This window comes from Saccostrea echinata, unplaced genomic scaffold, assembly GCF_033153115.1.
Source record: "Saccostrea echinata isolate AGI-Se365-2 ecotype Australia unplaced genomic scaffold, CSIRO_AGI_Sech_v1 ptg000029l, whole genome shotgun sequence".
Classification (NCBI taxonomy): domain Eukaryota; kingdom Metazoa; phylum Mollusca; class Bivalvia; order Ostreida; family Ostreidae; genus Saccostrea; species Saccostrea echinata.
Genome location: NW_026889778.1, coordinates 34,321,399 through 34,336,343, shown reverse-complemented (window position 1 = coordinate 34,336,343; position 14,945 = coordinate 34,321,399). Strand labels below are relative to the sequence as shown.

The following is a 14,945-nucleotide window of genomic DNA, read 5'->3' as shown; positions in this document are numbered from 1 at the left end:
ATCTTTTATGAATACTGGTGGCTTTGAAAAACCGGTTCTAACTAGTAAAGAGTTCCTATTTTTAATGGATTGGTGAAGGGAAATAGTTTTCATATGGATTAAAGAAGATAAAATTCATTGGATGTACATTCTGAAAAGTAAACTGTAAAACCTTGACAACAAGAAAGAGGCCTAATCGAAAAACCTACGATATTCATAAGAGGGGGGGCGTTAGGTTCCAACTTTCTTTTTTCGAGATGACACATTCTTTCGGATGCATTAATGTCAGTGGTAGGCAAGTTGAGAGGGAGGGGGCGATCGGACTTTAGATGAAAATTTCCATATTAAATAAACAGCAAAAGATTATTCTCAGAAAAAGCCCACTCTCACTCCCCGGATACTTCGTGTACGTGCCTGAAAAAAAAATCAATTTTCTGACTCTGTATATGGAATTATTTCACTCACGAGACAGGATAAAATACCCGCTATCGCTTGTAGATTGTGCATTTGAGGGTCTGTACATGTAGGATTAAAATACAACATGTACCTGTGATTTAGGTCCCAAAGCCCACTGCTTTGTGCATGGTCCCTTATTCAAGTATGTATAGGATTTACAGAAGATTAAATGCATGTATGAAATAGTTCCTTATAACATGCTGAGGTCAATTCCACATACATATGTTTATTATAGATAAGTCAAATTTAGTGTACCGTTCTTATACAGCAATTAAATATTTATTTTAAAAAATACGTTTAGCTACGAGTGACTTATACTTAACACTAACCCGAATTTTCCATGATGTTGCATGGTTAACCAGGGAAAAAAAGAAATAAATAAAAAGCAAGGGTCAAGATGCCCGAGATAATTCACAAATTACAGTTGCCGGCGCGGGTGGTTACTCCCATAATTGCATGTGGAGTATCAGCTTGACCTGAGAGTTCATTCGAGATTTCTTTTTCCACTACTGTGAGGCAGTAATATAATGTGTGAGACACTTTGAACGCATTAAACAGACCTTGAAAAGATGCAATTATAAAAAAAATTTTATAGGCTTACACGAATTCTCGTGTTCAGATCTGCTCCAAATATTGCACTGGCCTCAAACTGTTTTATTCATTTGATAAATGAGTGTAGGAAAAGAATTAAGTAATATACACGTAAGATATCCATAAAAAAGGAATCAAGTATTTGAATAAAGAATTCTTTTGAAAGCTGGACCAGTGGCTTACATAACGTTATATATTAGACTCTACTTCTGTAATTTAATTTAAGAATATAGCCTATGTTTCCTGGGGAAAGAAAATGCAATAATATTTCTAAAAAAAAAAAAAGTTAAAATAGAGAATATCAGAATCGTAGTACATAAAATGTTTGTTTTTTGTTTTGTTTCTTTTAATTATTATTTCAGAAAATAAACGAAATACATATGCAATTATTAAGGGATTCTCTCTGTATTATCTCCGCAATCTCAAAGGCCCAAGGGCGGATCCAGGAATATTTCTCGGGGGGGGGGGGGGGGGGAGATAGCTTATAAAATAAATAGACTCCATTTTGTTTCGACAAGCAAATTAGTTTAACAAATGAATAAGAATAAATTATTTAAAAATATATATATAATCATATAAATAAAAAAATAAATCAGTAAAATAATTTAAACTAAAAATTAAAATTGTTAAACATGAAAAATATCATGTGTAGTAGAAGTTGAACTCCAAGTATTCTGGCATCAGTTATCTAGTGAGAGGGGTTGGGAGGTTAGTTACTTCTCATGGACAACCTGAGCTACTTGCTTTCATATATACATGTAAGTTTTCTTACTAACTTAGAGGGGCCCTTGTTTCCTATATAGGGATACAGTGTCATTTTGGTGACTTTACCAAATTGATTTTAAAACATAACTGGAACCCCCATCCCACCCCAAGTGGACTTGACACTGAATCTGTGTCTCTATTTTGTCGCTTTCAGTTGTCTTTCGGTAACACCATTAAACGAATCCAAACAGACATGTGTGCAGTATTATCCTATTGTATTAATTTATACATTGTAACTATGTTAAAATCTAAACAATACAGAGTTGTGGTTTGAAGAAGGGGGGGGGGGGTGTTAAGATGATTCAGCAACCTTCAAAGTACAATATTCGCATGGCCCTTCAGGCTTGGTATGCTTAATCGCCGTATTTGCCAATAAACAGCAAAAACTGAGTAGAATATGTTATCATATTTTGGACATTACATAGCACATAATATTGGTATTTACCACTCTTTCAGATATATATACAAGTTCTATAAATTGAAGGTGAAAGTACACCTCACTTGATATTAATTCTTAAATAAGCATTGGCATGATGTTTTGTTTTATTTATTTAATTAATCATTTTTTTTTCTAAAATTATGTTCATAAACTTAAAAAATATCTCCAAACCATTATAGTTATATGTAAAGTATGGAGATTCCTTCTTATTTATGAAGAGAACTGCATGTTTAAAAGGTCAAGTGCAAGTGCATTTTTGATATGGAAGTTTCAAAATCTCAGCATTCACGTCTGTAAACCGCAAAGATATTTGTTCGCCCACACACTGTGGTAGTAGATCTGAATTAAATTTTGTTCAAATAGCTCTGAGTATAATTACTGAATTCGATATTCGACATAGCAATGAATAGTGGCGGGGGAAAAACTCTTCAGACAGCCCTGTAGCAACGTTTCAAAAGTGCGGGAGGGGGGGGGGGCTTCTAAAAAAAACAGCTCCTTATAACTGTCAAAATTCTGGAATTTATCAGTGATCGACTTTTCAGCAACAAAAAGTTTGTGTGTGTGGGGAGGGGGGGGGGAGGGGCGGGGCGACCAGCATCTAAATGAAAATTTACTATAGCAAAAATGTTATACTCAGAAAAAAAGTTGTTCCCTCGGGGCGTTCTACGGGCCTGTCAGATATTTGTAAGAATGGATCTTAACATCGGAGAGAGAGAGAGAGAGAGATAGAGAGATAGAGAGAGATTGCTTATATAATTCAATAATAAGAAGGGAATTATTTATTATAGTGATGTGCGAATTTTATATAACAAAAATAATCAAACACACAGTTATCAATCATTCTGCATCCGAACTATTGAACGTACAAGTTACATCTGACACAACGTTCAAATTTTTATCAATTAATTATATATGAGTAAAAAATGGATCAATATATAGTACCCTAGCTGTTCTTTAGATACAGATTACACATATTTTGAGGCAAATAACTATAGGGAATTAAGGGGTAGAGTGCTTATAGCTAGGGCGCCCATCCTAAACCCGCCGCTCTCTGGTCAGCTGTATCATTGTTATTTAACACATATGTTCACTCAGTCATTAAAATCAAATCAATGCGTGAACACTAGAAGAACAAGGTTTATAAAAATAATTTCAAACAGGTTTACTGGGCCACAAAAGCGTAATCCTTCAGTAGGTTTCTCTTATTAGTCTGAAGGTCATCACGTGTATATATAGGGACGAAGCAACTTTTTTTCAAAGGGGTGCAGGGGGCCGGGGGGGGGTCAAAGTGTTAAAAAGACAAACAAAAGTGCCTTTGAAAACTTTGACAAGCTAAAAATTGTTGGGGTACTCCCCCCCCCCCACCTCAAAAAAAAGTATTTAAAAAAAAAAAAGTGGGGTTCAACCCTTAACCGATTTAACCTTTAATTAATGAAAATTCTCATATTAAAATATGCGTAATAATTTTCTTGAAAAAAGGTGGAGGGGGCAGACACCCCTCCCCCACCTCCGGTACTATACGTGCCTGTGGCCACCCTATAGGTCTAAAGATAATAAATTAGTGTTCATAAAATAATCAAATAATGCTCATGTGTTATGCATGACGAAGTGTGGAAAATAGCAAGCAGGACTTGATAGGTTATGCATGTACTGTAGTTGTTTTTCATTTCATATTAAAATTTAAAAGTTAAGATTTATAGATAAAAATGTAATGGAGGAATAAAATAAAGAAAAAGAAAAAATCATGCAAATTTAGTCAACCATACTGAAATGTATTTTAAAAAAATTAAAAAATCATTATAGAAGATCAAATTTTTGAAAGAAAAAGTGAATATAATCAAGTTTTCAGGACAGCTTTTAAAACTGATATGTATACATACAAAGCTACAACTTTTGTGCCTGAAAAAAGACAAACTGATATACTGAAAAAGTAAGGAGAATGATTTATTGGTTTACATGGCAATACTTTTTCAATAAACATATGCGCGGATCTAGAGAGAGAGAGGGGGGGGTTCGAACCCCCCACCTGGAATTTGCAGTTATTAAATGTATATAGTAAAGCAACTAAAAGTGACCTCGGAGCCTCCTAGACAACCCGGACCCCCGTTAAGTTGGTAGGTAAAGTCATGTATATGAAGAAGTGAAGTGGAGCGGCTTTTTGTTCTTTTTTTTTTCTTTTTTTTTTGCTTGTCAAGAAAATTCTGGGTTGAATTTTTTGGACTGGGGCTGACCAAACTCCCCCCCCCCCCCCCCCCCCGGAAAGATTTTCTGGACCCGATCCTGAAAAAATTAAATAAATACATGTAAGAACTAAAACAGCAATCTTACACAGGCGTACGGAAATGACAACGCTAGCTATAGCATGCTTAATTGCTGATCTTTTTTAATTAAAAAAAAGTCCCCACTTAAAAGGACATAGATCTAGAGCATTTGTACAGGTCATGTATGTATACATAGTTTTATTGGACTTTGTTAAATTAATTATAATCAATTGATAATAATTATTAAAAAATTATTATTATTTTTAAAAAAAAAAATATTACTTTATATTTTAAAAATAATTGAAGCATTAAAACATGTAGCCCATAGTGCAAATTCCGTTAAATACATGCAATAATTATTTCTAATAATATACATGTTTGCACAAAGATTGATTAATAATAATAATTAATTTTATTTCAAGAAAGATATCGGAGTTGAAATATACTACATTCGAGCTTATAAACCATGTGCTGTACATGTACCGACTGTACCGAGTGTATTGACAACATAAACAATACCCCGGCCACGTGTGTTACTAAAGTTGACAAACGTGTTCATTCAGGTGTGCCACAGGTAAATTACGGCGACACGATTGGTCGATTCCCACGCTATAATTAGAGAAAAAGTTGTTAGACCAGTCGGCCTACACGAGAATCTATTCTTAGATCAATCAATTCTTTAAGTTCCAAACCGGCTGTAGTGACCTCACCCTGTCTCCGGAACCAATTCTGAACTGACCAGCCAAGAGGGTTCACTTACTGCCAAACATGGATCAGAAATTCAACCCAGACACGGCAAGGGTGTATTATTTTCGGTACATGAGGGAGTACCGCGCTATATGTGTTTTATGGGGACTGTTATCCATTATTTGGTGTATATTGAACCTCGTGGCTTTTGTTCAGCCGCAGTGGATTGGTGATACCCCGACCAGCCCGGGGTTCGGCCATGTGGGGGTGTTCCAGCACTGCTACCCCGATAACTCCCAGGGGATCTACGTTTGCAGTGGTTCCTTCACTACGTTTGATTCCATTCTGAACGATTCCTTCAGAGCCACCACATTTTTCGTCGGAGTTTCAGCACTTATTATGCTTATCACTGTTGCGGCTTTATTACTCTTCTTCTGCTTTAAGAAAACGTTTGTCTTCTACTTCTGTGGCATCATGGAACTTATTTCAGGTAAATTAATTAGATTTGTTGCCTAATATTGCCTAATGAATCACACCTCGAAACTGTTTGTTAGAGGCGGGAGATTTAAATCCAAAGAGCTGGCTGTGATTTCTTTAATCAACTCATATTATATTGTATAATTTCTTCCTAAATTTGTTATAAATTAGATAATTGCAAAACTCGGAAAACTAATTCTCAGTTGCCTAATATTCCTCATACACAGTGCATAAAGGAATCACTGTACATGTGTAGGTTTGTTTTAGATGTAGATTGTTAACTAAAACAGAACTTATATATATATATATATATATATATATATATATATATATATATATATATATATATATATATATATATATATAAGACCATAAATCCACAGTGGTGGGTATTGCAGTATAATTAAAATAATTAAAATGAAAACACGAAGAAATTAACACAGTAAAGCATTAGCGCTTTCATTTACTGTCCTCAGATGCTTTACAAACAAGTTTACTGAGCATCTGAAGATTGTAAATGAAAGCACTAATGCTTTACTGTGTTAATTTCTTCGTGTTTTCATTTTAATTATAAATATAAATATATATATATATATATATATATATATATATATATATATATATATATATATATATATATAGAATGTTATGATAAAAGGGGGAATCAAAGCTAATGTGTCAGTTTAGTATCAACATGCGCCAAAAAAAATCAAACAACTTTGTATAAAAATAATACTCGTGCATGATTTGCTTTTGGAGTGATCAGTCAGATATATCCATAAATATATTTTAAATTGCAATTTTTAAAATGTTGTAATAAGTTACCAAATTGTTTTTTTTTTTTTTTTGACTTTTAGCTGTGTTTATGTTCCTGGCCTGTGTAATCTTCCCAAGTGGATGGAGCCAGTATGAGGTTCAGCAGATCTGTGGAGAATCGTCTGGGGAGTATCGGTTGGGATCGTGTAACATACGCTGGGCCTACATCCTCGCCATCCTGGGTATTTTTGATGCTGCAATTCTCTCTGTGCTGTCATTTTTCCTTGCTGCCAAGCGAGCCAAGCTGGACTATCTAACTCCCACTGGAGCTGTTACCAAATGTGAGTAGTTTACATTTTTTGTACTCATTGAATAAAGTTTTGTCACAAACTTTAACGAAAAGTGGGGGTTATTAATCAAGGTCTCTCTGTCAGGCAGTCTTTTATTCTCTAATGTTTAAGGTTACAGAAATAAGTCCTTGACCTTTTGCAATAAAAATTTATATGACCTTTTTGCACTGTAACTGTTTCTTACACATAAATCACATTTTCCTTCAATATTTTTCATCCTAATAAATCATGGGCCAAGGTACAGTCTCTATCTTGAATAGACACTGTTAAATCAATTGTGACAAAGAAAAAGTTTCAAATTAATTATTTGACCTTTTTGCACTCACAAAATGTTATTTTTTTGGGGGGTACTAAAAATTTAATGAGCAATAAAATCATTTTAAACTATTAATTATGCTTTTACTAAATTTAATACAGAATGGTCAAAGTAATTAGGGATGTGCGATTTTATCGGTATACCAGTTTATCGTGATTTTTTATTGCGTGATATGTATCCTGATACGGAAACTAAAATACCGGTATTTGGAACATAATTATAAATTCCAGAAACTACTCATTTATCATGTTTATTTGTTCGAACTATTAAATAAAAAATATGGAAAGTATTACAAAATGTTGAAAAGAGTTAAACTACGGCATCCAAACTTGCTTCATATTATATAGATAAAAATGAAAAAAGTAAACTTTCATTTTTACATGCAGTTATTTGTAAGAAAATATATGGAAATTCATTTGAAACTGTAGTAAAAATGCCGTGTAAAATATCCCGATTTTATCTCGATATAATTTTGGGAAAAAATCGTGATATATATATTTTTGGCGATACCCATCCCTAAAAATAATCATATATTCCAAAAAAAAAAAAAAGAAAATTTAAGTGGGGGTCTAGATGATGTTATTTATTTATTAGATATCACTAAAACAATTTCAATTTTAACATTATAAGCTACAATATGTACTAATATTGGGGCTATTTTATTTTATTGACTTTCACAATATATATTTGCTTTAGTTATGTGACAATTTGATGATAGAATTCATAATAGGTAATCTAATATATAATTCTGAACCAGAATAAAACAATTCACTGCATTTTAATATAACCATATAATTTAATTTTGTTTGTATTCTAGCCTCTGATTGGTTAATATCCAAAAAGGAACACAAATTATTTCTGTATAACCTGGTTTGGTATGGGGACACCCCCCCCCCACCCCCCCCGACAACCAGCTGAATCGTCTGTATCCATGCGATCATCTCATTTCTAGTCCTCGGGATTCATGGAAAATTCCAGATTTAATAAATGTACCTTTTACTTCGAACAGTAACTCGGATCTTACCACATGTAATCAAACAACATGGCTGCTAGGACTATGTATCAGTTTTTACCTCCCCTCGCTTCCCATCACTTCCGTTACTACGGTTGTATTATTGAGCGGCAAATTTGAACTAATAAAAAGCAACGAAATTTTACAACCACAGTTGTTTAATGATTTTAAAATTAAGGTAGTATGGGATACCTCCACGTTATGACGTATTTCCGTTTGAAGTATTGTTTTGATTTGCATGAGTGCTTATTATCGGGTCAAAATTTGTAGATACACCGTTGAAAAGAACAATCTGAAGCCTATTTCAATGCAAGTTCTCACAAGTCGGCATTTTAAGTAAAAACAGACAAAAAAATCGCAAGTATATAAATTTACTTATAATTGTACAACGGACATTTAAAAAAGCAAACCCCTGTAAAAGGTAGTTTCAACATTGCTGCTTTTGAACACTTTTAAGCAAAAGCTGTATTTCAATTGTTTGAGTAGCTGTACAGCACCTTGTGTGCGGTGAGGCATGGATAAGTGCGATTACTTCACATTGTGCTAAATTATCACCAATCAATTATCACGTTAACCAGAGCTGGACTTTTTTGTTATTTAATTCAAGAAGTAACTGTTTGGTCACAAATCAGCTAGCTATTGTATATAGTCCCAAAACGTTCAGATGAATGCAATTGCTCTGAACAAGACACCTCCTGGAAAGCGATTGTCCATGCATTGTTTTCAAAACCGCTCAAATTTGAAAACTACAAAGTGCGATTTTTTTATGGTTGGGAAAAAATGCTCATCATTTCTAGAATAGCACCCAGGTTTTTTCAACCCTTGGAAAATAAAGAAGGATAACTCTTCTGCTCGGATCTTTTAATTCAAAAAATTTTAAATGCATTTTATATTTTCCATTTATACAGTCCCTGAAACGTTCTACTTTCCCACTTGAACGGTGAGCGAACGCTGAACGAACGCTGAACGAACGCAGAGCGAACGGTGAGTGAACGATGTGTGAACGCTGAACGCAACTTGGTGAACGATGTGTGAACGGTGAACGGTGAGCGAACGGAGAACGCGAACGGAGCGCAAACGCGAACGCAAAGTGAACGGTGAACGAACGGTGAACGCAAGATGAACGATATATTCGGAATGCCTCTGATCTTTTCCTTGCATTGAAACTATTTTATTGTATTATAATGTCAGGTGCCAAAATAAATAAATAAATAAATAAATAAATAAATAAATAAGTAAACCAATAAATGAATGAATAAATAAGTAAATAAAATAAATTCTCCAAAATTGTCCTAAGAAAGACGATTCATGCACATTAAGTTTTTAATCACACGATTTTTAACGCATTAAAACATTGCAATTGTTGCCGAACGCTGAAGTATAAAAGATATTTTTTTAGTTGGAAAATAAAAATGTTTATTCTTATTTGATAACAAATCAGAGAAACTTTCTGACTTATAGAATGAATTAAAGCGATTGTAACATCCATTCATATATGTATCTCCGTGTCAAGGCGATTTCATGTAAAGTACTAAAAAAAATTAATTACAAAGGTCAGTGGACGTTTTGCATTTATACACTCGTATTTTAAATGTTTAATACAATAATATATTATGTGACATTTCTATTTTTCATGATGATTTATTGAGCCGACTTCTACATGTATCTGTAGATGGCCGTGATTATACTCAGACAAGATAATACAAAGATACATATTCATATTATTTGTTATAAATTCAATTTTCAGAACTTGATATTTAAGTAATATGCTGTTATAATTTTTATCAAACAGACAAATGAGAGAGAGAGAGAGAGAGAGAGAGAGAGAGAGAGAGAGAGAGATTCCGTTTCAGCCCCCCCCTTCCTTTCAGGCTTCACTAAATGTTTGCACCCTATATCAAACAATAACTCTGATATTTTTTTCTAAATATATTAGACAGTGAAAGTAACTTTTTTTTTTATCAACAAATCATATCCATCTGTTTGACAGTATTACTCGTTTTTATTTTCCTGCTTCAAGTTCACACGAAGTCCACGTGCTTGTGCAGTCAATCAAAATCATTCGACACTGTGCAGGTGTGAAAGTTTCGTCACATCGAAGACGAAGTGCGAGTATTTCCAACAAGTTATAACATTTATTTTTATCATTTCTAGATTTGATACCAACATTTGAATAATTAGTGAATAAAATATATTGGGCATTAACACTTGAATTTGAAACATACCCTCTGCCAATTTCAAATACCACCGCCGACACGTGTACATTTTGAACTACTATTGTTTTGTGACTTTTTTAGATGCATGTTTGTTTTGAGACTGAAATTTTTGTTCTAAAAAAGACCTTAACTTTTTTTTAACAGGTTAATTAAAATTTTCTGGAAATACAGTACTGACTAAGTAACAGATTTAGGGGAAAAAGGGGGGGGGGGTATTAATTATATCGAATAGCAAACATATAAAGTTACGGTGAAGAAAGATTTTTTCTCTATAACTATAGACTTTACATACATGTATTATAGTAGCGAATATTCTGTAGTGCATTACATTTTAAATAAACATTTCCTTTAAACACACTATCAATTTAATTCGCTCCAAAGATAATAAATTTACAGGATATCCGCAGTACTATGTATAACTCTCAGAACTAGTTCTATCATATTTTCTGTAGTAATTGAATAAAAAAACGCGATAGAAATAAATATTTTCGTAATTTTGCTGCGTAATTATTTGACTTGGATAATTATATCTACATTAACGATTTGTCGTCTTTAACAGAACATCAAAATGTTGCAGTGCTTGAAGTATTTGCACATTGGCCTTAGTTAAATTTAATATTTCAGCATCGTTCTACATAGGTACAGGATGTGCTTATAACAACATTTTTTTTCCAGAGTAATTTAATAAATAACCTAATAGCTAAGTTAGAATAATAAAAATATATATCTTAGATTTTTCCCCCATGAAATAATGATTCTTCAAATTAGTATTAAATTAAAAAATCTGTAACTCCTTACCTACAAAAAGATAAGTCCTTTCACTTGGGAGTTCCGAATGGCAATGACAACTGAACGATAGGTGAACGCTGAACGCAAGGTGAACGCAAAGTGAACGGAACGAAGAGCGAACGCTGAACGCTTTGTGAACGGTGAACGCGAGCGCACGGTGAACGGTGAACGCAAAACTGTGAACGGTTTGTGAACGGTGAACGCACGCTGAACGAACGGTGAACGCACGCTGAACGAACGGTGAGCGAACGGAAAAATGGGAAAGTAGAACGTTTCAGGGACTGTATATATATTTTCAATTTCTTTATTTCACTTTGCTAACATATTAAGATACATTCTTATTGTAGACTTTCATGAAATGTTATCTTTTCAAGAAATAAAGTTTTCCCAGTTTTTTACGCTTATTTTTTGTTGAAAATTAAAAAAAATACTAAGACATATTTCTTGTCATTTTTGTTTTTATAAACATTTTATATTAGCAAACGCCTGCCTATAATATTAAGCTTATGAAAAAAGAATTATGCAAGAAAAAAAATCGTTTTTGTATTTCTCATTAAAATAATAAAAAAATTATTAAAATTACACTTTAATATACTGAAAGGTGGGGGTATTTCAAATCCTTCTAATTTGGGTACATAAATATGTAGGAGAAGTTTCGTTTGGTATCCCATACCACCTTAAATTATAAGCGGATTATAAAGCGTAAACTGACCCAAACCAGGTTATACTCGAATAATTTGGCCAAGAATTAGAGTCATTCCTAAAATATACCTGAAGTTCAAAAGGTACATGTTCCTGCTGCGTTTAATTCCAAGTTACTTCAGACTAGAGATAAAGATGATTTAAAATACATGTAGGTACACAGTGATGCTAAGATTTTGAAAGTGAAAGCAATATATGGTCTCTAGCATGTCTAGGATGAGAACTTGTAAACTGCAAATTGCAGTCATTTATATGAAAATTAATTTCTTCGATGCATTCAATTATATGTACATGTATATATACATAGTCTGTTTTATAATGGAGGTTAATCACATGTGATTGCTATAATGCTAATTAATCACATTCATAATCATATGCAAATAAAAGTTGACTGAAGAAATGTTGACTTGAATATATACGTGTATGTAATGAAAAAGGGTGGTTTAGGAATTCAGTTCAGAATTATATATATGCAGAATGAACTGGAATATATATATGTCTGATTTATTGAAATAAAAAAAAATCAATTTCTTATACTCCACAGCTGACCTGAATGGATACTCAGCAGAAACCATGTCTAAGCGCTCCATGCCCATTCAGCCTGTGGTTACTGTCCCAGAAGAGCGGGTAGCAGCGTACTCTGAGTACTCACAATCGACCAAACGTCAGGGGGCCTCAAACTTCCAGCTGTAAACAGATCAGTCTCTGAGGCCTCGTCTGGAGCATGAAATCAGAACTACACAAAAATAGGGTCTTCTCAGTGCTTTACCTCTCCAATTTATACACTTTATATTTGGTGACATTCAAAGTTGTACCTTGACATTGAAGAAATTGTTAAAATGTTCTTTTCTGTTTTAATTGGAAAATGTTAATTTTATGATATTGGGCTTAATTGCTCACACATTTTTGTAGGATTTGTATTTTTTGTCCCTGTTTTTTGTGTAATTTTTGCTTCCAATTGCCTTGGGTGCCCTGTTTGAAATGGTCAGTCCCCCTCTGAAAAGTTCAGCAAAGTAGTGCTACAAGTTTACAAGCTTGATATTTGATGGTAGTATTAAATGTAAACTCATTTTGTTTAGTGATTTAATTTACTTGCACATTTTGTCCTTGTCTGTTTTCAAAAGGGCATTTTGGATATATAGTTTTCAAACATTATAGAATTGTCAAACAAACAATAGATTATGATATTTTTCTGAAAAATTCTTTATCATATAAATCAAATCACTAAATAAAATTAATGATTTCAATTATTAAAAAAAAAAAAACATCAGTATTTGAAATTTTATAAGTAAATAAATTCCTACATATATATGCAAACCAGTTCTGATAATATATAATCTATAATTTTTATGACTAATTGTCACTTTTTTCTATACATTCTTCAATGAAAATTTACCCTATTATCCTAATTTGTATATATATATACATGTATATTCACTTAGATGCTGTTTTCTACCATTATTAATCATTATGTTAAATGTTTATTGCATAATACTCTCTTGTTCTTTTATATATATAATCTTATCATGAGATTTTTCTAGATATACAAAATAGTGATTATATTTTTGCATTCAAATTACTGTCTCCAAAGCGTATAGATTAAATAAATGAGAGGAATATTGATAAAAATTATATGGATAATTGTAGTGTTCTCTTATGATTAAGTGAACAAGAATTCAATAGTGTATAGATATGTAAAGAAATGTGATATTTTTCAGGGTATTTTGAATTCAGATATGTGTAAAGAATATTTGCAATAAAGTTATTTTTGGACCAATAAAATGCAAAATATATAAATAACAGTTTTTTTCTTTATATTGTACATTGTATACAGTCATGTAAATAATAATGACTCTATTCAGTATAGCTTAACTGCAAAATGTTCTAACATCTCTGTATGAGTGAAAAATTCTCGAATGGGCTTAACCAACATCCAATCAATCAATCAGAATGTCCTTGGACATTGAACCAATTACATCTCATTAGATTTTGAGTCTATTTTTAGCTCACTTAAGTCAATCAAGTGACCTATTGCTATCTGCTTTCATCTGTTATTGTCTGTCATGTGTCAACATATCAACATTTTCAGCTTCTTCTCTGGAACTGCTGAACCAATTTCAACCAATTTTGGCATATGACATCTATAGGTAAAGGAAAAAATTGTGAATTTCATGATACCCACCCTCCTTAAGTTTGAGGGGTGGTGCTTAGAACATCCAAATTAATGCAATCTTAAAAAATCTTTACTCTAAAAATCAAGCAATAAAACTATTGGCATAGTTGTAAAAAGCATTGAGCCGGTAAAAATATTTGAAATTCATGGAGTTCAGATGGGGATGTATTGATCATATAATGTAAGTGCATACATTCTTTGAAAATGTTCTCTGTACCTGGGTTTCAAGCAAACAATCTAATTGCATGGTTATGATGAGCAAGGTTTCCTCTTTGGATATTGTGAAATTCTAGGCTCAGGTCAGGGGTTCTTGTGTTAGGGCTGGACTCTATTGACATATAGTGGAAATACATTTATTCTTTAAAAAGCTTTTCTGTGCCTCTGGGTATTTAGCAGATAAACTAAGTGCAGGGTTATGGTTATGATAAGTGAGAATACCTCTCCCAAATTGTGAAGTTCATGGCCCCTGGCCATGGATCAAGGGTTCTGGTGTTTTGTAGGGGTATATATTGAGTACATACATGTAGTGAAAATACATTAATTCTTTGAAGATCTTCTCTTCTCCTGGGTATTAAGCAAACTAAGTGAATGATTATGATGAGCATGGGCGTCTCTTCTTCCAAAATAATGAAATTCATGCCCCTTGATCAGGGGTTCTGGTTTAGGACTGGACTCTTTTGATCCTATAGTAAAAATGAATAGTAAAATGAAATTCTTTAAAAATCTGTGCCCATGGGTATTTAGCAAATCAACTAAGTACCTGGTTATGATGAGCAAGGGTGCCTCTTCCAAAATTGTGAAATTCATAGCCCTTGTGTCAGGGGTTTCAGTGTTGAGTCGAGGCTCTATTGATTATATACCGGTAGTGAAAATGCATTTATTCTTTGAATTTTTTTCTTTTCTTCTCCTGGGCATCTAGGAGGCAAACTGAATAATGTAGGAAAATTTGTACCCTATTGAGAGAAGTTATTCTTCT

General features: G+C 33.0%; 1 protein-coding gene across 1 annotated transcript; it reads left to right on the top strand.

Moving 5' to 3' along the window:
• Nucleotides 1-5,127: 5,127 nt before the first annotated feature.
• Nucleotides 5,128-12,999, top strand: LOC133194751 (LHFPL tetraspan subfamily member 3 protein-like). Its single transcript, XM_061330657.1, has 3 exons — nt 5,128-5,668; nt 6,513-6,752; nt 12,341-12,999. The coding sequence occupies exons 1-3, from the start codon at nt 5,260-5,262 to the stop codon at nt 12,487-12,489; spliced, it is 798 nt and encodes a 265-aa protein (XP_061186641.1). The 5' UTR covers nt 5,128-5,259; the 3' UTR covers nt 12,490-12,999.
• Nucleotides 13,000-14,945: the final 1,946 nt, after the last annotated feature.